This window comes from Lycium barbarum, chromosome 1 (genome assembly GCF_019175385.1).
Source record: "Lycium barbarum isolate Lr01 chromosome 1, ASM1917538v2, whole genome shotgun sequence".
Lineage (NCBI taxonomy): Eukaryota > Viridiplantae > Streptophyta > Magnoliopsida > Solanales > Solanaceae > Lycium > Lycium barbarum.
The window spans coordinates 51,726,852-51,749,397 of NC_083337.1; the positions used below are offsets into that span (position 1 = coordinate 51,726,852).

General features: G+C 35.7%; 3 protein-coding genes and 1 long non-coding RNA gene across 5 annotated transcripts; 2 read left to right on the plus strand and 2 right to left on the minus strand.

Annotated features, from left to right (window-relative positions):
• Positions 1-551: 551 nt before the first annotated feature.
• On the minus strand, positions 552-4,488 carry LOC132611800 (uncharacterized). The gene is made up of 9 exons (XM_060326171.1): positions 3,887-4,488; positions 3,107-3,657; positions 2,396-2,985; positions 1,869-2,283; positions 1,408-1,463; positions 1,231-1,313; positions 941-1,073; positions 774-860; positions 552-647 (listed from the first exon to the last, which is right to left on the minus strand). The coding sequence occupies exons 1-9, from the start codon at positions 4,486-4,488 to the stop codon at positions 552-554; spliced, it is 2,613 nt and encodes an 870-aa protein (XP_060182154.1).
• Positions 4,489-6,367: 1,879 nt separating this feature from the next.
• LOC132635509 (uncharacterized) lies at positions 6,368-9,943 on the plus strand. Of its 2 annotated transcripts, none has more exons than XM_060351950.1 (4): positions 6,368-6,595; positions 7,166-7,684; positions 8,246-8,311; positions 9,137-9,199. In XM_060351950.1, exons 1-4 carry the CDS (start codon positions 6,488-6,490, stop codon positions 9,182-9,184), a joined length of 741 nt encoding a protein of 246 aa, XP_060207933.1. In that variant the 5' UTR covers positions 6,368-6,487; the 3' UTR covers positions 9,185-9,199. The 2 variants fall into 2 exon arrangements, with proteins under 2 accessions (XP_060207933.1, XP_060207925.1); XM_060351942.1 differs by lacking the exon at positions 9,137-9,199 and adding an exon at positions 9,299-9,943 and having other exon boundaries at positions 6,371-6,595.
• An 847-nt stretch (positions 9,944-10,790) lies between these two features.
• Positions 10,791-17,098, minus strand: LOC132635504 (squamosa promoter-binding-like protein 9). The gene is made up of 3 exons (XM_060351935.1): positions 16,598-17,098; positions 11,676-11,815; positions 10,791-11,570 (listed from the first exon to the last, which is right to left on the minus strand). The coding sequence occupies exons 1-3, from the start codon at positions 16,945-16,947 to the stop codon at positions 10,972-10,974; spliced, it is 1,089 nt and encodes a 362-aa protein (XP_060207918.1). The 5' UTR covers positions 16,948-17,098; the 3' UTR covers positions 10,791-10,971.
• On the plus strand, positions 12,906-18,434 carry LOC132635521 (uncharacterized). Its single transcript, XR_009580591.1, has 2 exons — positions 12,906-13,774; positions 17,943-18,434. It is a non-coding gene; the product is annotated as an uncharacterized LOC132635521 (long non-coding RNA).
• The last annotated feature ends 4,112 nt before the right edge of the window (positions 18,435-22,546 follow it).

Consider the following 22,546-nt stretch of genomic DNA (forward strand, 5'->3'; position numbering starts at 1 on the left):
TACGCATTCAGAGTTGTATCCACAAGTCGCTGTATCTAGTATCAGCAGATGTTGAATACATCCACAGACAGCATTTCCATCTGCAGTCAGTAATGTATCCACTCAAAGTTGTATTCACACAAAAATTGTATACGCATTCAGCGCTATATTCCTTGTTGTATCTAGTATCAGCAGATGTTGTATACACATTCTCTATTGTATTCACACATTGTTGTATCTAGTATCAGCAGATGTTGATAATGGCTTGAAGATCTCTTGTAAAATTAAGAAATGATACATTTGAATAATAGACATGGGGCTCCAAATGTTCGAACTCCCAAAAGGTAAAATTACTGGTATTCATAGCCTTGTCACAAAATCACAAAACTTTTTTTCAAGTCTTCTATTCTGTAGAAGCAGATTGGATTCAGAGCGCACAACCTTATTGCTTCTGCTGCTAGTTGGACAATACAAGAATACCCTTGTTTGAGGATTGGAGAACACCAACCAAAAATATGGATCATAGATTTGTTCTGCTGGTTTCAAAAGCAGACAGTGCCTATGTATTAGACTCAGGTGCTGCAGGTTTTGCATTGAGAAGTGGTTGTAGTGATATTTGGCCGGAAATCTGCCTCATATTGAACACAAAGTGCTGCAACTGCTGCCATCTAAGAGGAAAGTATACATAAAATCTAGAAATGGAATACAGTTAGAAAATTATAACATGAAGTAATCCAAGATTTCTTAGACTGGTTTTTCTACAAAAAAATACTAGCAAAGATCAGTGAGAAAACCTTGGCAATTGCTTTTGCAGGACAGTCATTATTTAGCTTAGGATCAACACACTGTTTCACTTTGTCTTCACTCAATCTTGGAGTTGCCTGCAAAAAGTTCGAGCATGAATTAATAGACTGTTCGTATAAATAGGTCCAATAACAAAGAGGTAAAGATAAGAACTTACCCAAGTGACAAGACTTTGTTGCCCTTTGGGCATTGTATGATCCACTGGCTTTCTTCCATTCAGGAGTTCTAGAAGAACAACGCCAAAACTATAGACATCGCTTTTTTGTGTTATCTGTCCTGTCATTTCATACCTGCACAACAATATATCTTTATTGTAGCAAGCGTGTTTTTCTTGTCAATTCTAAATTTCTTTTGTGTTAACGTTTACTATAACGATGAGTTGTATCCACAAGTTGCTGTATCTAGTATCAGCAGATGTTGAATACGCATCCTCGGTTGTATTCACACATTGCTGTATCTAGTATCAACAGATGTTGAATACACCCACAGACAGAATTTCCATCTGCACTTAGTAATGTATCCACACAAAGCTGTATTCACACGAAAGTTGTATTTTGGATTCAGAATATAGTGGATACAAGTTAGTACAACTAGCTATTTTTGTATGCAGAATTGTATTCACACATAGCTGTATATGCAATCAGCATATACAGAAAACAGTGAAACAAGATTTTGTATATCTGCAATCAGTAATGTATCCACACAAAACTGTATTCACAGAAAATTGTATTTTGGTTCCGGGATATCTTGGATACAAATCATTCAAATAGCTGTAGAACATAGTTGATAGACATTGTTCCTTCAAAGAATATGTTTCTGCTTTCAAATCTTTAGTATAGTTTAATTGCTAAACTTTAGTATTGGTACAGTTTTAAATCATGAACAAAATACACCACATACACTTCAATGCTTTCATATAAAATCGTTTCATTTATTCAATGTTCCAAACAAACATACACGACCAAAAATCAGGGAACATAAACGACAATCATTCTTTGCAGTTGATTTGGTCCAATATTGAAAAACATTAGACAACAAGATTTAGAAAGAAACCACCAACTACTTTCTTCTAGGCTCATTTGTACAAGAACGCCTATTGTGTCCAACATGTCCACACCTACTACACGAATTTGTACGTTTAGTTGAAAACCATTCAGATAAAGAATTATCGCGCTTCTTCTTTGGCCTTCCAGGCGGTCTCTTGTATCTCGGTGGAAAAACTACCTCTTCGAAAATGTAGCCAGGTATTTTCCATTCACTCTCATCGGGTAGAGGATAAACTGGGATATCATAAGTCTTCATCACAGTTTCAGGTTTGTATATTTTTGAGCAATAGTTGTCGACTGTGAGATTTTTCTTCTTAAGAACAGCCCAGGCATGTGGGCAGGGAATCTCCTCCATCTGAAACTCTTTGCAACTGCATGTCTTCTTTTCAATACAAACTATGAAACGCCGCCCCTCATCAATTACCGTGTGCACGTATTCGGTTGATGGTATAACCTAAGAAACCATACAAAAATATATTAGCATGTTATAGGCGTATTTCAACTAATATATAAATTTAAGAATCATACAGACCATGAAATATACCGAAGAAATTAAATACACAAACATATACACAGAAACTAATTGTCATGCGTGCAAATTTACGCTCATTAATGGTAAGCATTTCATTGAATTTCTTCCCAAGTGTTGTGAATGTATATGAACCATTTTGTCGGTTAGTGAAATTCCAGCGCCCAAACATAATCCTAACTTCTTCCAGAAAATCAAATATTGGCAATTCTCTTGCTTGTACGAGAGCTGAATTGATAGACTCGGCAATATTAGACGTCATTGTCCATGCTCGGTTGACTGGAGCATAAAGCCTAGACCACTTTTCCCTTCCGGCTAACTCCAAGTAATCCTTTACATGAATATCCACCGTCTCAACCTTTTCCATTAGCATGTCAAACTCTTCCTGTGTATACACTTTTGCCATTGCATAGTACACCCCACTAAGAACCTTGTGACTCTTTCTATATTTATTGTATACATTCTTCCAAAGATGCCATATACATGCAAAATGGGGAACATTAGGATATACTTTGGATACAGCCTTGATGATGCTTTCATGCCTATCAGATACAACACACATGCTCTCCCGTAGCCCATAAACTTCCTTGAACTGTTCGAAGAACCATGTCCAAGACTTATCATTTTCTGAATCAATCACGTCATACGCCAAAGGTAGTATGTTCCCGGCAAAATCAGTTGAATACATAATTTTTTTTTTAAGTTCTATAAGCTTTTTATATAACTAAAATGATCGATTTTGAAATACCTGCACCATCCATCGTGCTCGCTGAAACAAATGTCCCATTGTATGCTGTTTTGATGTGGCTTCCATCTACAACCACGATGGGTCGACAACATTCAAACCCCTTTATAAAGGCATACAATGCTACAAAAAGATACAGGAACTCATTTTCAGATGTTTTCTTCATTCTTATATGAGAACCTGGGTATGTTTTATCCAAAATGTATACGTATCCCGGCAATTTCTTGTATGACTCGGCTGGCTCACCCCTTAACTCCGTCATAGCCTTTTCTTTAGCACGCCACACTTTTATGTATGGCACATCCACCCCAAAATCATTTTTAACATCATCTACTATATCACTAGGCACATACTTCCTCTTATAATTTCTAAATTTTGGCTTAATAATGCCAGCTATAAAACCATTGGTAGCTTGATGTTGCGTATACACCTTATCCTTCAATGGACATGTATGTTTCTCTACGAACTCTCTGATTTTGAACATAGCTGATCTGTTGATACTTGAAGCTTTCAATTTCCACTCACATTGTCTAGAAAGACATGCAAGGGTGTAGCTGCAATACCGGATATGTATATATACATATACAGTCGAAAATACACATCATATGATTATTCAAAACAGTGAATTTAGAAAATATATAATAATAAAAACACACATATAATCATGTATTCAAATTTAGTAGACATACATGTAAGCAGTTTAATACACTACCCTAGCATATTTGTATTGAATTTATAGAGGTATACAAATACATCAAAAAAATCAGTAACTAACTAACTAACCTTACAGAATTTGACCTCTCTGTTCGGAATTGAAATCTATTGTCAATAGCATACTTCGTCATCACAGCTTTCAAAGTTTCCTTATCATTGTATACCTGATTTACCATGACTTCTTTTTTATTACGATTTGAACTTATGAAATCGTTCTCTCCTGCGAATATAACTATTTCCTTACTAGAAGCTGATGCCGCCAGTGCTATCGAATCATTAGCATCCATTTCGTGTATACCATTTGTATCCGCTATTGCTAGGCTACCTTGAATAACAATTTCGCCCGATAGACTGTATTCACTCGTCCTATCAATTGTTGTGATACACAACGGATACATCCCGAACTGCCTATTCTTTTTCTTCAGTTCAACATACACCCGGACACTCATGTCATTGTGTATTTCCATAGGCATGGAATTATCGTCGATCATATATTTGATAGTGATTTTTTTGATACTTGTATCTATTCGCACCTGCTTCGCTATTGCATCAGCTAACTCATCATATGAGGCATACTCTTTGAAAACTACTGCATCTATAGAGTAATTAACGAAACAATTGTCATCGTTCCAAAAACCAAAATGTCGAATTACCGCTGTTATATTAGACATTACTTGAATTTAGAACGGAAAATTCAGGACTGCAAAAAATTAGCAACAAAATCATCCGTAAGACTGTTGTATCATCTATATCTGTATAAATTGGTCATGAACATAAATTGAACTATTAATTACCTTTTGTTGTATATAATGGCGACGAGATGAATCCAACAATGTCTGTATACGTCAACAAAAAGGATTTACGTAGAAACTGATACATACAACACCGAATTTGACATACACAAACGCAAGAGATTCGTAATTTAATTCTGAGATAGTTTTATGCATGGAATTGGTATAATTGAATTCTAAATTTTGACTGAAATTGCTCTGTTTTCAGCTATTGATGATGCAAATTTGAATTCAAATTTGAATGTATGGAGGAATAAAGAGTCGTGTTAATTTTTGGAAGCTATCTGTTAAGCATGATTTTAGGAAGATTATATTTTTTGTTTGTCATGTTTAAAAAGATTTGATTCCAAGATTTCAGCAACTTTCAACTTACTGTATCCGGAATACAGCGTGAAACCAATTTTGGATACACACAGATAAATGGGTTGGATTTGCTACGATACGTAAATAATGAAAGTGTTGCTACAGTGAATCTTTAACCCCCAAATGTTAGTCATTTGTGAAATTTTCCCTTTTTTTTACTCTGCTGGGCTTCTACAGAAGTTAAGCCTTAAGGTATAACTTCTGCCCAAATAGGCATAATTTGCTACGAAATTCTGTGTTGCAAAATCTTTTTTTTATACTCTGCTGGGGTTCGAACCCAAAATCTCAGGGGTATTTTCGGCCACTTAATGTGCCGAAGGGAAAAATATTAAAGACCAATAATTTAAGGAGCAAAAATTAAAGACCACCCCTGAAATAGGGCATTTGCGTGAATGACCCATGATTGGGTGCCTTGATGATCAGCCTAAATTTAGGGCGGTCATGTTTTTATGGGCTGATTTTACCACCCATAACTATAAAAATGCATACTTTACTTGGCTATTAAATTAGCCAGCAATTAGTTGGATGTATCTTCACTTATATATATACTCTTGTTCTATTTTAGAAAAATATAACAAGAAAAGTTCTTCCTCCAATATTAAATTGCGCTGAGTTTTCTTTCTTATTGAATCCTTAATTTTACTCTTTTTGTGGTGTTGAAATCATTAAAATATGATAAAAATAAATTTGAGATAAATTAGTGAAGAGAAATAAAGTATGATTGTCAAAAGATTAAATTGGATCACAAAATTTCATTTTACTCGCTCTATTAATTTATGTGAATGTGTTTTACTATACAAAATTTAAAAAAGAGCTTTCGCAACTTGTGATTTAAAATGAGTTATAAATCATTTAATTAAATGAGAAATTTAAAATATTGAAAACTAAGTGGGCCTTTGGCCATAAGAATTATTCACTTTATTCTGTCTTTTTTTTTTTCACTTTTTAGCGTTTGGCCATAAGAATTCCGAATTCCAAAAACAAAAAATAAATTTTTTTTAAAAAAATTCACTTTTTTCACTTTTTTACAACTACATTTCAACAAAAATTATAATTTCAAAAATTATGGCTAAACACAACTCCAACTCCAAAATTTCAAAAAAAGTTTTTTTTTTTTTTATATCCATGGACAAGCAGGCCCTAAATATAGAAAGGAATCGGCTAACAAGAAAAAAAGTGTTTGAGTCTGACCGAGGGATATGAGCCTGTTTGAATGGGCTTATGCCCTATAATAAGCTAAAAAAAAATAAGTTGACTTATAAGCTAGGTCAACTGAACCCAATTATTTTTTTGAGCTTATTTTAAACATAAAATAACTTTAAGCTGACAAGTCAAATACTCAAAAAAAAACTAAAAATAGCTTATAAGCAACTTATAAGTCGCTCTGTATAAAAAATCTTAAATAGGGGAAGGAGATTTCAACAATTTTGAATTTAAGAGGGTCTGATCCTGTGCGGATGAATATCACCATAGTAGCCAATTAGTCGAATCATTCCTTAGCTTGGAGGTAGCAGCAATGGCGGAAAAAGAAGAAGAAGAAGAAGAGGAGGATTACATGGCAGACCTTTCTCACTTTCTTCCCCCAGAAGCTTCTTCTCTTCCCCCTAAACCCTCCGCTAAAACGGTCAGTTCCCATACAAACCCTAGTTTCTAATTTATTTATTTTGTGTACTGACATAGTTTCCCCAAATCTCAACTATAGTTATTGTTGAATACTCAAAATTTTGTGCATTTATTTTATACGTCTAAATATTCGGCAATCCAAGCTCTAGGTTGTCAAAGACGAAAAAAAAAAAAGATCGGGAGAACAGGCAGTGTTAGCTACCTTCTTTTTTCTTTTCCATTGCTTCTGTCGACTGTCATCTAGGCTTGTATTTTCAACATTCACACACTAATTATTATCACTTCTCGGTATTCATTTGTTTAGAAATGTTTACCTGCACAAGTGCTGCTACGATGAAAATACGTCACCATATACAATATTAACAAGCAGAATCTTTGTTTCCATAGGTTACAAAATTTTTGGACTGACTGTCAAATTCTTTATTTGGATTTTCTTTTATTTGCTTAGAGCTTTTCATTGCGAAATTGAGCCTAGATTCAGTGGATAAATTATAAAAATAAGACAATCGTGTCAAATAGATCATATGATGTGAGTTGCTTCATGCCCTAATCTGTTTTCTTTAGTTGCCAGGTATCGAATAAGCCTGTAGTTTCGAACAAGAAACGTAAGATGTTAAACTGGCAAGAACGGAAAAAGCTCAAGAGAGAGCAGAAGCAAATAGAAGAGGACCAAAAAACTCTAGTGAACTTAGAGTCAGCAATTCCTGAGAGCAACATTGGATTCAAAATGCTGAAACAAATGGGTTATACTCCAGGATCAGCATTAGGGAAGGAAGGCTCTGGTAGGTCTGAACCAGTGGGGCTGGAAATCAGAAGGGGCCGTGCTGGGATTGGGAAAGAAGATGATAAGGTAGAGAAGATGAGGTGGGAAATGGAGAAGGCTGACAGGGATAGAAGCACACAAGAAGAGCTCATGGAAACTTTTGGATCTCACCTGAAGGAGCGCTGGAAGGAAAAGAGGATTGTCAGGAATTTTCACAAGGCTGAGGCAGTACTGGCTCAGTTAGAGAATAGGGAGGTTGTAGAGGAGAAAAAGGAAGAAGAGGATGGAGAAAAGGATGAGGAAGAGGAGGAACCGATCACAGAAGAGGTATTCTTTACCATCTTTTTATGTTTTTCTTAAATAAGCAAAATACTAAGTTGGAAAATAACATTTGGTTCCCTTTTCCTTTTAACCCATTTTGTGCAAAAACTTAGTTGGCTTAGGTTTGCTTTACAAACTGATTCTAGGACGGTTAGTGATTAACAATGCCTAGTTTCTTGCTAGATTGCTTTTAGATTACGTATATTTTTATTTAAAATTTATATGTATGGCCTATAAATGACAAATCTCTCTTGTAAATCATGTTTTTGATTTTTATTTTGTACTTATGACCCAAATTTGTCTTGCGTGTGGATGCTCCTTTCTGGAAGCAAATGTAAAACTGACCCTTGATTTTTCTTATTTTGTGTTTTCTATTTTTTGACTTCCCAATAAGTGCATATGAATCTTTCAAATGGTGCTTTTTCTTAGCCTTCTTTGATTATGTGCCTTGTTTTCAATGCTATTGTTGATGATGACCTTTTTATTTAGCTTGCTGCTTGAAATGCTTTTCTTCTCTGGTTGAACCTGCTACTGATTTTGGGTACTGCTTCACATCTTTCATTGCAGGATTTGCTCAATACATTGATGAAACTGAGAGATGAGTATCATTACTGTCTCTTCTGTGGATGTCAGGTAAGTAGAGGAATATCTTAGATAAATAGTACTCCGTTTGTTTCATTTATGTGCTATTGTCTTAAATTAAAGGTGTGTATAATTATATAAAAAGTACCCTTGCATCTTTTGGGCTTAAACATGCATGTTATTGCTGTAAGGGAGTGTCACTAAGGGTAAAATGAGAATGTTAGAAGGAAAAACTTACTAAATATACAAAAAGACATTCTCTTTGGAACATGCTAAAAAGGAAAGTAGGACACAAATCGAAACAAAGTGAATAATTCACTTTATTTTCCTGTAACTAATTATGGTTCAAAACCCAAATTTAGTCTTGAACTGGTGTGGTAAGCTTGATATTGAAGATATGAATTGTGTTGTTACCAACAACTTAGACCTTTATATCTGGACCTTCAGATATGCGGGATAGTGCAACCCAAAATTAACACCCCCTTGACTTTGGGGAAACGGTTCGGTATTTGTTGAGAACATTATTAGGTGGTGAAAAATGAAAATGATGAGTTAAAAAAATAAATGAAATTGACGAGTTTCGTAGAATAAATCAAAGGAGAGGTAAAGAAGAAATGCTTGCCTACTATAATTACTAATTCTCAATCTAATTGATAAAGCTTTGTCTATCTGTTAGAGATTAAAGAGAGTGTGTTGGAGACTCTACGATTTCCAGTTTCTACTTAGACATATCATTATTTTTCCTTGAAGAGGAAGGCTCTAATCAACTGAATTTTATTTTTCCTTGAAGAGAAAAGTTTTAATCAACATTCAAAACTTACTTTAGCTACTAAAGTTACTAATTTTCTCGTGGATAAATGTTTGTCTATCTGTTAGAGATTAGAGAGAGCATGCGTTGGAGAGACTCGAATTTCCAGCTTCTAGTTGGCGGTATCATGTAAGGGGAGTGGAAAGGATAGCACTCACTTCCCTTGAATAGAAAAGCTCTCGTCAATTTACATCTGCATCTTATTGCTAATTTTCTTTTTCTTTTTACAGTACGAGTCCACCGAGGCACTGCTGTCTAACTGCCCTGGGATAACCGAGGACGACCACTAGATGCCATCTCCCAGTAGGCCTCAGCATCAACACCTTGAAAAGGATTTAGAATCCTCCACAACAGATGGATAATTTCCTAGGATGATATGAAGAAGATTCATTGTCCTTCTAAATCATGCTTCTAGGCAGTAAAACAAGAGCTCAGAATGACAATTCTGTTCAGGTGAATGAGGCTCAGTCCTCAGTAGATTATCGACAGTAGAATCCATTGATAAGATTATATTGGTGCATCTCCAATAGCTTCGAATTGCATTTCTTGACCCAGGAGCCTTTATAGTGCACAATGGATGGTGGCTGGATATCAAGATTAGTGATTCCTGTACTGCATAGCTGTAGATTGAAGTTGTAGCGATTCTAAATATATATTTATAGCGTCTGTAATGTCAGCATTGTCATATTCGATTGCCCAAAAAGGTACACACCATGACACTATCTTGTCTGTTCCGCTCAGAAGGACATTCTGGTTGGCATGGTTCTAACACCTCGGCAGCTGGGCTGGTCCTGGACTCATGCCAGGAGTGGGGCTATTAAAAATATTAAACAGTGATATATGAAATAAAAATGAAGAGAGTGCTTTTCCTGTTATTCTTTCTAAATTTGAGCAACTCGAATATGAAGATTGTATAGCTATGCCCCTTGATTTAGCCCTGCTCGATGGAAAGTGACTCCTTATAATATAGACAGTATAAAGATTAGTCAAGGTTCACTAATGCTACACCAAGCAAAGAGCTCTCATAGCCGATTTGTAAGTAATAAAATCGACCCTCTTGAGGTGCCGACAAGTTGTTGAATAAGAATATCCCGCATAATTTGAAGTATCCCAAATGTTTAACACCTTCCTACGGTAAATAAGAAGATTAACTCTTAACCTCTCTCTTTGGAGAAATAATGGACTCATGAGGAATGAAAACATACTATATGGATCTCTAGTTTCCTTTAATCCATAGATAAAAAGAATGCAGCAGCAAGCAACAGTAGACCCACACAACCAGCGGGGAAGATGGCACTGCTGGTAAAGACCGTCTAGTAGGTGAAAAGCACGGTGGAGGAGCCTTGAGAACACATGACAAACCACCTTATTAAGTCCACCTACTAGCACCTAAGCATCTTAATCAATTCTAGTTCGTATTCCATCTACTAGTGCTTGATATTGCCTTGAGGGAGTCTTTGTCATCTTGGGGTTTGTCTGGCACTATAGAATGAATCAAGTCAAGGGTTTCCCCGGCAATCCCACGCACAACAAAAGCAATTTCTAATGCAATCCAACTGAAGCAGCCCAATTTACATAATGCAAAGTAGAGAGCTCAACTAGGACTCCATTCAATGGGAGTATATCTGCTCTTAGCAGGATGGATACTGTCGTCAATGTGTGAGAAATGGAACACGACACTGCATTAAAAGGAAATGCTAAATAAACGGCAGCAACACGACGTTAACTGTACACACAATTCATAAGGAAACACATAGGAAGTCGTTTTCTAGCAAGCTTAGGAGAGTCGCACAAAAGTAGCATCAAAAAGTGACATTAGTCTACAGACAGCCATACAAATGATACCATTTTATTGAGCAAAGTCTTGCTACAACCATGATACTAGATATGATGGAGATGACTCTCAAAGCGTCCAGTGCACATTCTGAACAGAAGAATCATAACCCTTGGAGTGCTCCAGTTCCATGAATTGTCTTCCACTGTGCTGAGCCATTCCAGTCTCAGCAGAGTATTGATTGAGAGCATGGTGAGATATTTGACCCAAACCCAGATTAGGAGGCATGTTATGTGAACTGCTACTACCTTCATTTCCTTTGAATCCCCATTGAGGGCCTGAGTAGTGATTGATAGGAACAGCATGGGGGCCTGATGGTTGAACGTTATGTCCACCGCCATCAGTGTGAACCCCAAGGCTGGAGGGTTGGTTCCTTGAGCCCCAGGACTCATTTGACAGAAGAGAGAGAGCACCACTGGAATAGCAGTTTCCTGAAGGAATACCGGGACCAGAATAACTGGTCCTACCAGCAGCTGAACCTTGCAGAACAAGGTCGGATGTAGGATTTTCAGAACTGTTCAGCCAAGGAGATTGTAGAAACTTCCCTGACGCAGTGGTTTGATTATCCCATCCTCGCTCAGATGTTCTAGCATTTGGCCATGCACCTTCAGTGAGATTCGGGTACGCAGTGAAGTCTACCAGAAAGCTTCCAGATCTGCTACTGTTTTCTATCAGTGCAAATATTAACATAATCCCGGTCAGCATAAAGTAACAAAGCAAAAGAATTGTTTTAGCTTTATTAAGTCGGAATGGGAAATGGAAGGACTTTTTACCAAAGATTGATGAAGAGAGACTTCCATAACGAGTAGACAAGAGAGATCCAGGTGGAGGCTTTCTGCGACGCTCATTATGGCCAGCAAGGCGCCTGCGGCAACTGCGTTTCCCTTGGTCAAATTCTGGCAACCGATGGAACCTGGAGGCAAAGGTACCAACAATTAATCCCATGCAAAGAGAAGCAACAGATCAAAGATATTGTTAGCTCCCATTGCCAATTGCAGACTAGCGTTTTCCATTATTATTAAACATAATGGAAATAAATCATTCAGCTGAACCATTTAAATTATGGGAAACTAAGTTTAGCTACGACAATCCCTTAACCCGTTTGACAAAATAAAGTAAGGTTCAATCGTAGCAGTCAGTATAAAGAGCCAAATGTAATTAACTGCGGCGACCTCAAAAGCACTTTTGTGTTTGTATTACGTAAAAGTAATTACATTCTATGGATAGACATGTCAAACATCAGGCTGAGGTTTGTGCTCCCTCTTGTTCTTCAAACCTCTTGATTCTTTAGTTAGATCAACAATTCAAGCACTTTTGATCACATAAAAGGATTTAACCAAAAGTTGAACAAGCATTGGCATGCTCGGAGATCTATTAATGATAATGAACTTAAAAATCACAAATAGCAATAATGCTAAAGAATCTAACAAAAGCAAGATCACAAGAGAGGAGAAATAGATCACCAATACGGAGCACCTTACTGATATCATCACATCAACCACCTAGAGGCTTAGAATCAAGAGTGGATTCTTAATCCCCCCAACCCCCGAAAAAAAAGAACTTGGAAACAAAGAAAAAGGAAACCATTATTGAACTTTAAGTGCCCTAACTTTTTCTACCAAACAAATGGAGCATTTTGGAAATTTATACTATGAAGAATATTTTAATTTAATGTGTGAAAAATTGTAAATATGGCAAGAATCTATTCCTTGTAAATATGGGAAGGTTTAGAATCCTACAATTGGGTAATTAGGAGTTGGAATTTCTTTCTTTTCATTTTTTATTACTTGTGATCTGATTCCTAACATGCTTTAGGGAATAATCAAGCAATTCATTCTCGAATTTCTTCTTCCTCCTTTCTTTACATAGTATCGAAGTTGACAGTTCGAGGAAATGAATATGGAGATAGGTGATAGCTCGGAGTCGGTTGGTTGGTATGACCACTTGGGCCTGTTGGAGACGCACAAAAGTCTGGTGGTTGTGTGTAGAAAATACTAGAACAAGGTAACTAGCATATAACAAATCTCCAATAAGCCTCTCAATCTTGGTGATGAGCTGACCCGTCAGTCATGGTGGTAGGTCATGCACTGCTAGGATTTAGGGGCCCATCACGTTCCATAATGGACCATACTAGGCTTAGTTCTAGGAGAAGATTTGTAAGGGTGTAAAATTGATAGTTGAAGGGAAAGAAGCTTACATATAGGTGTAGCCATACTCTCAATTAGAGTAGGCCTTTGGGAAAAAAAGCCACTGAGCTTGACCCAAAGACGACAGTATCCTACCATGTCGAGTGTCTTTGGGCTGGTAGGAGGCCCTAAAACTGGGGTTCACTTCCTATTACCAAGTGAGTCGTCCAAGGTGATTAGAGCCAAAACAAAAGGGCATAATTTAAGTGCATTAAGATTTAGCAGCTAAAATGTCTTTGAAATAGAAACAAACATGAAAAACCTTTTACTTGTCAGAAGAGCTAATCACATATCAACTAACATCGAGCCAAAAAATGTCTGCGGTTCTCTTTTTATAGAAAAAATAAACTCACTAGGGAGAATTATTATCAACACCATCTCTATGGTAGAAAAGTAGATCCGTGCAGGGCAATAACATTTTCATCAAGAACACACCACATTGCATAGATCAAAACACTAAATCGAGTGTCCTATCGAAATAATTTCAGCCAACATAGACAATGTAATGTAGCAACTTATCCATGCAAGACCCTTTGAAAGGGTACTTCTTGCATTCTAAAGGATTTATTTTTGTTCTGCAGACAATTAGAGTGCTAAAACTGGCACTATTACGACCTTGTTTCGGCTTGGAAAGGCACTGCAATTACTATATCTGATGCTGAGAGAGAACAACCAAGCCAATCAAGGTACACGACAGAGTACTCTTCATTGCATCAAACAAACTGATCAAGTGCTTGCCGCTATATATGCATTAGCCTTGAGCAACAACTCATGCTACTTGCCATGCTATAAGTTTGAGTGCAGTTGTTAATTTCCTTTGTTAATTACAGTGCACATAAATGTCAATTCTGTGAATTTTGAAAAAGGCTTTTGACATAGAAATCCATGAGATTGGTTGTTTCAAAGTAAATGAAAACTTAGCAGAATGAACTTAGACAACACAAAATAAAGTCGAAGTTAATCTTTTACAGCACAAATTTTAAAATTGTTTACAAAGGCTTCACCATGTCCAGACCTGGCTGGCTGAGACCACATGAAACACAGAACAGACAAATATGTTGATGAAGAAAAAGGTTATTTGCAATAAAGAAACACCTTTAGTCCATAACTGTAGTTTCAAGAAATCATTTTTTTTAAAGTGCATTATCATTGGTGATCATTGAATCACATTTTTCCTTCTTTTAGGAGGCGTTGCATGCATAATGAAAGCCAAATTCAAGAAGAATAGCAAAAGATCCTACATTAATCAGCAACTGAGCTGACTCATGCCTTCCAGATATCGAAAACAAAATACTTAAACAAGACGAGGTTCTTCTTGCTTCCACCTGTGGCAACTTTTAGCCGTAAGAACAGCTTTCCTCAACCCAACTCCCTTTCAGAATCACAAAGGGGAAAAAAGAAAAGAGCATACAGGCAACAACAACAAGAACAAACCCAATATAATCCCACCAGGTGGGGTCTAGGAAGGTTAGAGTGTACACAGACCTTACCCCTACCTTGAAAGGTAGAGAGGCTGTTTCCGATAGACCCTCGGCTCAAGGAAAGATGAAAAGGCAGCAGTAATAAAAGGCAGTAACAGCAGCAAGATAATAAGATAAACGAAGTGAAAGAAACAAGCAGTTAGCACTAGAGATTTAAGAATAAGCAGACGTCAAAAAAGCTACTACTAATACTCCTGGTACGGAAAAGAGATCTGTGCGGCAACCTACTAACCCTCTACCCTGATACTCGACCTCCACACCCTCCAGTCACAATACAATTCCCAGTATAGAAAACAACCAGGGATAGACCACCCTCTTTCCTAGCTCTAACACAGTCCTTACTAACAAATAAGTCCTCTGATCTAATATATATAGGTAAATTGCTGAGTTTTGTTAACCAACATCTCTTCTACAATAACTAAACTAGACGAGAATATCTCTTCACAAGATACTCTCAACTTAATATACTTGGTCTAATACTTTTACTTTTTAGTGTCTCCCAGATTCTTCAGCATGCATCATGCTGTCCCAAACGAAAGAACACTTATTCATCACATAAAATACATAACTTGGACTTCTCAGGGGAAAATTGGCGAGAGACATTGTTAATTATGTTTTCTGATAATTATATTTAGTAACATTAATTTTCTGAGATATTTCTTTGGATAAAACTGCTCAGAATCGCATATTTACACCTACTCCATCATTCGTCCTTTTTATACAGTTTTTATTACTTCAACATGAGTATATCTCCTCAAGTTACAATTCAACTTCACCTAAATTTGTAGTTATTCCTCTCCTTTTCCCCTCTCTTTAGGAACGATGCAATATTTTTTTGTTAACTTGTAACTGCATTTGTTTGTAGTCCAAAAGTAGAGATAGAGGAAATCCTCCATTGTGTTAACCACAGCAATTTAGGCACACCATTTATTTACTAGTAGCTTGGCTTCAAAACACTGATTTACATAATCTTTTAAGCTTCCACATTTCATACTTAGCGACAAAATGCACGTTTTTCAGTGAATCACAAAACCAAACACCATCTTACCACAGCCACTTCGAACCAACAAAGGTACATTCGTGAAAACTATAACACACTGTTCAGCCATGATCACATCTAAAGCTTTCGAACTTTATCAGTCTTGCAGTTGTAGGCATACTAATGAACTATAATTGGAGTGCACCCTCTCTCCCAGAGCTAGTGTCGCTTCCCGAAAGTATTTTACAGCTGTTTTTTCTTTCAATGAAGAATGCAAGACACGGTAATTTTGAAACTCAAAACATTCTACAAACATGCATTTTCATGATTTCTGAATAGTTAAGTTTGTTTTTCAAAAAGCGAATTGTGGTTTTAGAAGATTGAATCTTGATTAGGTAGTAATCCTAGTATTTAATTGTCCCATTTTACACTCAAATTGTAAAGAAGTACCAAAAATAAAGGCCTCTGAGTTAATGATTAAGGGAGCAAGAATTATTCAAGCCATTTATGGAAACAAGCATCTAGTTTCTGTTGAGTCATCCACAAGAAGCAGAAAAATGCTCCATCCATCTCAGAAAGAAGCAGAAAATTGCAGTGAACATCTATAAACCAAAATCAAATAATTTAATAAGCAAAAAAGATCATATTACAGGATTTGCAAACTCAATATCACATTCAACCAAGACATAATTGAATTCACAGCTTTCAAGCAGCTCTTGGATGTTATGTAGAGGGGGAGATAGAGACACGTTAACTAGACAAAAAAAGATTAATATTATATAATTCCTCTTGCAGCAACGAATTAGTAGCACCAAATTAACAAATCCATCATAGTCAACTCTCTAAACAGTCCAATATGCAAAACCCACAGAGGCACAGGACCACAACTACATAAGCAAAAAGAAAAAATAAACAGCAAGCAATAGTTTAATATTTTTCAATCATATGCATGCAGCTAGCTATATACCAATTAGAGCATAGACACTAATATTCTTAATAAAAGTACTTATTAGTCATACAAAAATGAAAACTTTATTTAATTAAGTTACCTGCTACACTGTTGACAAAATCTTTGTTCAAGACCAGCAACAATGACAGTAGGAGACTTAGAGTGAGTAGCACAAACTTTGTGCCTAGAATAGTAAGCCTTAACATCACTCAGATCTGCTTCACAACCTTCAACTTGACACTTAGGTGGTTGCCTACCTTGAACCAAACCACCCTTTCCTTTCTTGGCTGGAGAGGGCTGACCAGTTGCTGATTTGGGTTGAGCTGCAACAACACCCACATGCTCAAAATAGATTTTTTGACCAAACTTCAAACTGTTAGGAGAGTCAGGAGAAGTAGAAATAGAAGAAGCTGAACCAAGTTCCATTTCCAACTTGCTCAGCCCATTCATTACAACCTTATTTGAGTCAAATCATCATTAAAAGGTGTCCATTCACTTCAACACACTCTGACAAAACATTTACATTTATGGTGAAGCACACTTTGTAAATCTTTTTTATTTTATTTTGCCTTTTCTTTACTAAAAACCTTTTCTTTTCTGATATGAATATTTGTGAGTTGGGGCCTCGGGGGTACCTAGTAGAAAAGAAAAAAGTGAGGCTTGGGGTGAGAGTGGGTTGGTTTGGTTCAGGGATTAAATTATTTGGTATTATAATTTTGGATTAATTTATTTTATTTGAGAGGTGGAATAAAATAATCTCGAGTCTGATCGAATAAGGTGGGATATTTCAAGTTGCTTGAGATTAAATTTATATTGTATCTAATTGATGGTATAAATTTATTTCAATTCTAGATATCTCATCTTATTTCGCGTCCTAAACAAGTTTGTTATATATATTGAAAGTAAAATTTTTGTATACTAAAAATGTAATTAATTTGTTTTAGGGTATAATCACTCACTTTAACTTTTAGAAGTCGTATCAGCTTGATATAAAAAGTTTTTATACTAGTAGATCGAGTTAATCTATTTACTTACCATAAAAACTATTTATATTATGTAGATTGTTTTTATTTAAATGAAGCACACATTTTTACATATGTTAACAAGTAACAACCCACTGTTGATAAATTCCAAAAAATAATGTTAGTGACTTATTTGAATTAGTTAAATAGTGTAAGTTTTCACTGATGAATATTTGCATAAATCATGTAATAAGTTTTTTTTGTTATTTACTTATCAAAGAAAATTGTAGGTGACTTTGAATAATATAAACATTGTTTAATAAATTGAAAATTGTACTAATAATCTGTTATGACCATCATATTACTATGAAGTGTACAATTTATATACGAAATGTAAAGATTTATAGTTAAATTATATTGATAGTAAAAAACATTCTATTCACAGCTTCGATGGTCTTTTTCTTTCTTTGTTTTGCCGTTAAGGAGATTGTTTGTACACAATGAAAAGGAGACAGCTGACAATGGGGCATGGTGCCAGCTTGGGAGGTTGTGAAGTACTCTGAACTCTCTTAAAAGAGACCGTCAAATAATGGAGGAAAAGAACACAGAGAAAACACAAGAGTTTTATTATTATTATTATTAATACCAGTAAAGAATGTACTGCAGTGGATGAGGCTGCTTCTTTCTTAATCAGAGGTTTCGGGATCGAGCACTTTTTTAAAATAAGCCGATACGGCGCAAATCCGGATATAATTGGACTCTAATGCTGAAATCGAACACCGGATGAAAAACCAAAAAAGAAAAACTGTATTTTTTTTAAGCCTTTGGAGTTGCTCTTTTGGGAGTTCTCAGCAGCTTTACCACTGCTGCTTTTTTGGGGGTTCACTTCCACTTGCAAACTTCTTTTTCATCCTTTCCAAATCCACCCTTCACTGTACTTGCGTTCATATAAATACTCTCTCTGTCCCATAATAAGTGTTATCTTAGTAAAAAATACGCATATTAAAAAAATTAATAATGTAATGTGAAGTTTACTAAATTATCTTATATAATAAAAACAAATTACTTTTCCTTTTGATTAGAGCATGCACAAGTAGTAATCATTTTGACATTGGAAATCCAACAATATCAAGTTACTATGTGGCTTTTCCAATCATCATTTAGATATTACTTTAACTTGTCAATTTTTATCTAAAGATAGAATTGAAAAAAATTAATCAATTTATATCTTAATTTTCTAAAGTAACACTTATTATGAAATAAAATTTTTCGATTAATGTGAAACTTATTACTAGAGGAAGGGAGTAGTAGTTTACATTTATACATTATTATAAAATTGTGTCAAATAGAGTTATGAAAGATTCTACTTCAAAGTCCTAATAAATAAGTACTTACAAATGATAGTTCCAAGAAAATTGTAGGCCGTACTAACTGCCAACATCAAAAAAATAAAATAAAAGATTTAGTATCTAAAATCCCCCTTAAATTATCTACGTTTATTAATTTAGGGGTCGTTTGGTTTAAGGCATAAGCTGAGATATTCCGACACTAATTTTTATACTATGTTTGATAGAAGATATAAATTTATCCTGGGATAAATTTATACCTTGTATCAAACATGGTATAAAAATTAGTGCTGGGATATCACAACTTATACCTTCTTAACCCACTTATACTGATCTCAATAGATGGGATAAATTATTTCCGGAATTATAATCCCGGGACTAATGAGTCAATCTACCAAACGACCCCTTAATACTTAAACTATGAAGTGTTGCTGTTACCATCCCTGAGAATAATATTTTTGATTCAAACCCACCTGCATGTCAAATGATATGGAGAGTTGCTTCACTCTTTTTGAAGTGAGTGAGACAAAAAAGGCAAAAAGAGCATCTATATGTCATTTTACATTTGTTTTCTTAATTTTTTTTCTTTTTTGGTAAACTCAGACACTCAATTAGAAAGACTTAAAACATGGCGCGCAACATTATTTATTGTAAGTATGTATAATATTCAAAGTTTTCAACTAAGTTTACTATTATTGAATAATTTTTGTTCTAATTTGCAATTAAGTTTACTGCTATTGAATTTTTTACTGTTATTTTAGAAATATGAGTTTTCAAATAAATTTACTATCATTAATAAAAGTTATTGGATTCTAAAGAAGAAGAAAAAATAATAAATTAAAATAAGGCAAAAAAAAGGTACAAATAAGAAAAATTAAGTTTTATGCTTCAAATTTTTGTTTCTCTTTTTGTTATTCCATTATTTTAATATTACTGTTGTTTTAGACTTATCTTTTTTTAAACTGATTTTAAATTCAGTTGTGATTTTTAACTAGATTTTTTTTTTTTGATTTTGTTTATGTGTCACACCCCAACCTTGGTGAGGCGTGATTGGCACCCGACACCTTACGGAAACCGAGCGAACCAACTGATAACTCGCATCCTCTATGTCTCAAACGACAAAACAAGGCCAAGAAGGCCAACTATGAATATAAAATCATGCATATGTATATATGTAATGGGCCCGCGACGTCCACATATCCACTAACAAGACATAACTGAGTTGTACACAGGAATCTGTCTGCAAAGCCTATATGAACATGATTGAAGTACACAAGTCGGGACAGGGCCCCCGACATACCCTCTTGTCACAAAAAAAAAACATGTACAACTCAGACTCGGCAATGCACCAGGAAGCGATGGAGCCCACCAATCAAAACTGGTACCTGAAAGCAGCCCACTGCGGAAGATCCTCGTCTCGTCTACTTGCACCTGCGGGCATGAACGCAGCGTCCACAAGAAGGGACGTCAGTACGAATAATGTACTGAGTATGTAAGGCATGAATAGTAGTATGATATCAGAATGAAGATAACATAAGATAAAGTAAGTAGTTATACCTCGTACTCTTCTTATGATCCCTGTCATGTAAACTACTCGTGTTACACCTATGAGATTTCGGATTTATTGTATTGAGAGTAGACTAATGCGAGCCTAAGGTGAATATGAAGTCCCTATGAGATTAAGGAGAGTATTTGATAGTCTTAAGTGTGTACCACGAGATTTTGAAGTTATATGAATGTGTGAAACTAAGTTCGTTGAAGACAGTGAAGTGTAAGTTATGTTTGAGAAGATTTCGTGGCAATTAAGTTAATATTTATTTACTAGTGTCTTGAGGAAGAGTTGTAGGGCCCCTTAGGTGGTTAATAAAGTGTTACACAAGTGCTAAGAAGGTTCTATGAGGATTGGAGGTCAAACGAATCGAAACGAGCGACTTATCGGATAGCGTCACTTTGACAGACCATTTGACGGACTGTAGGAAATTTGACGGCCCGTCAAATGGTGGAGCACCACCGTATAATGGTTATAGTGAGCTGTACAAAGCTGGGCAATTTGATGGTTCACTTTGACGGATCGTATAAATTTTGACGGTCCGTTAAAGTGGGCGCAAAATTGCCCGTCGAGTTTTTAAGTCACGCTTTATATATTTCTTCCCACTTCATTTAGACTCATTATTTCCCCAAAACAGATCCTTGAGCTCTCCAAAACCCCCTCTTTAGATCTATAAACTAATCCAAGCCAAAACCCAAGAAAATCTAAAAGAATTAAGAGGTTCAAGTGCTCAGAAGCTTGCTAGAGCTTGTGGAGCTCATGTTTTCCTTGGGTGTTGATGTTATAGTTTTTCACTTTGGTGGGGTAAGGTGATTCAAGACTTGTTCTTGTGATATTAGGGTAAGTTTTTATATCTTCTACATATGGTTGAGGTTGTTTGATTGTTATACCATGTGGGTGAAGGAAGAAAAATGAAAATGGAGTTCAAGTAGGAATTTGAGGATATTTTGAGCTATATGTTAACTTGAATTGATATTTTTGGCATGTTATGAGTATAACCTTGTTGTGGGTGAGTCTAATAATGTTGAGAAAGTATTGTATGTAAGTGTATATGAAGTGTGTTGAGATTATTATTATTAGTGATCTTGAAAGGAGTCGTGGGGATTGAATGATGCTTAACTTGAATGAAGTCTCTTGATTGTGGTATTGTTGATAATGTCATTGTTGATTGGGAGTTGTTTTGAAATTTGGTAGAAGTAGATGAAATAGGTGAAATGCTGCCCAATTTCCGTTAGCTCATAAACTATTCTAGTTTGAATTTAAGAGTGTCTCTAAGACTTAACCATGGTATGAATCCTTTTAAATGTAGATTTCTCAAGCTTGGGCAGTGAACGTTAAGTAGTTAAGAAGACAAAGAGGTATGTAAGGCTAACCCTTCTTTCTTAAGGCATGATCCCATTGATGTATACCTTCATGTGAAATCCATAGTATCTTCCATGATGATTTCATTCCTAGAATCACTAAAGCTCATGATCTTGATATTCTCACGATACCATTGGTCCCATTGTTACACCTCGGAAACTTCATGTCGTAGCGCGGTAAATAGACTAACGCAAGCTTAAGGTGAACATGAGGCCCTTATGATTACAAGAAGGGTATTTGGTGGCCTAAAAGTGCATACGATAAGACTTTGAAGCGATAGGAGTTAGTGAGACTAAGTTCGTCAAAGGAAGGTGAGGTATAAGTTGTGTTTGGGGAAGATTTTGTAGTCATCGAGTTAAGGAGTGATTGGTAATTCCTCGGAGAAGAGTTATGAGGATATTTAGATTGTTAATGAAGTGTTAAACAAGTGTTAAGAAGGTTCCATAAGGATTGGAGATCAAACGAAATGACGGGACTAACTTCGGAAAGATGGAGTTATACAACCACTTATACGGTCCGTATAAGGGTCCGTACAACTTTACAAAAAGGGGAAAATCCCTGATGACGGAATATGGCCACTTATACGGACCGTATAAGTGTCCGTATAACATGATCAGGACAACTTTTTCTCTAAGTGTAAATATGTGACCTAAGTTCATATTTTTCATTTTACATCTTTTCCACTTCTCTCAAGACCTCTAGAAGGTTCCATAAATTTCATTAACATAAACTCAAGGTAAATCCAAGATCAAACACCAATAATTAGTGGAATTAAGTGCAAGGAGGCTAACAAGGGTTCATGGAAGCTAGAAATTTTCTTGGAATTTAAG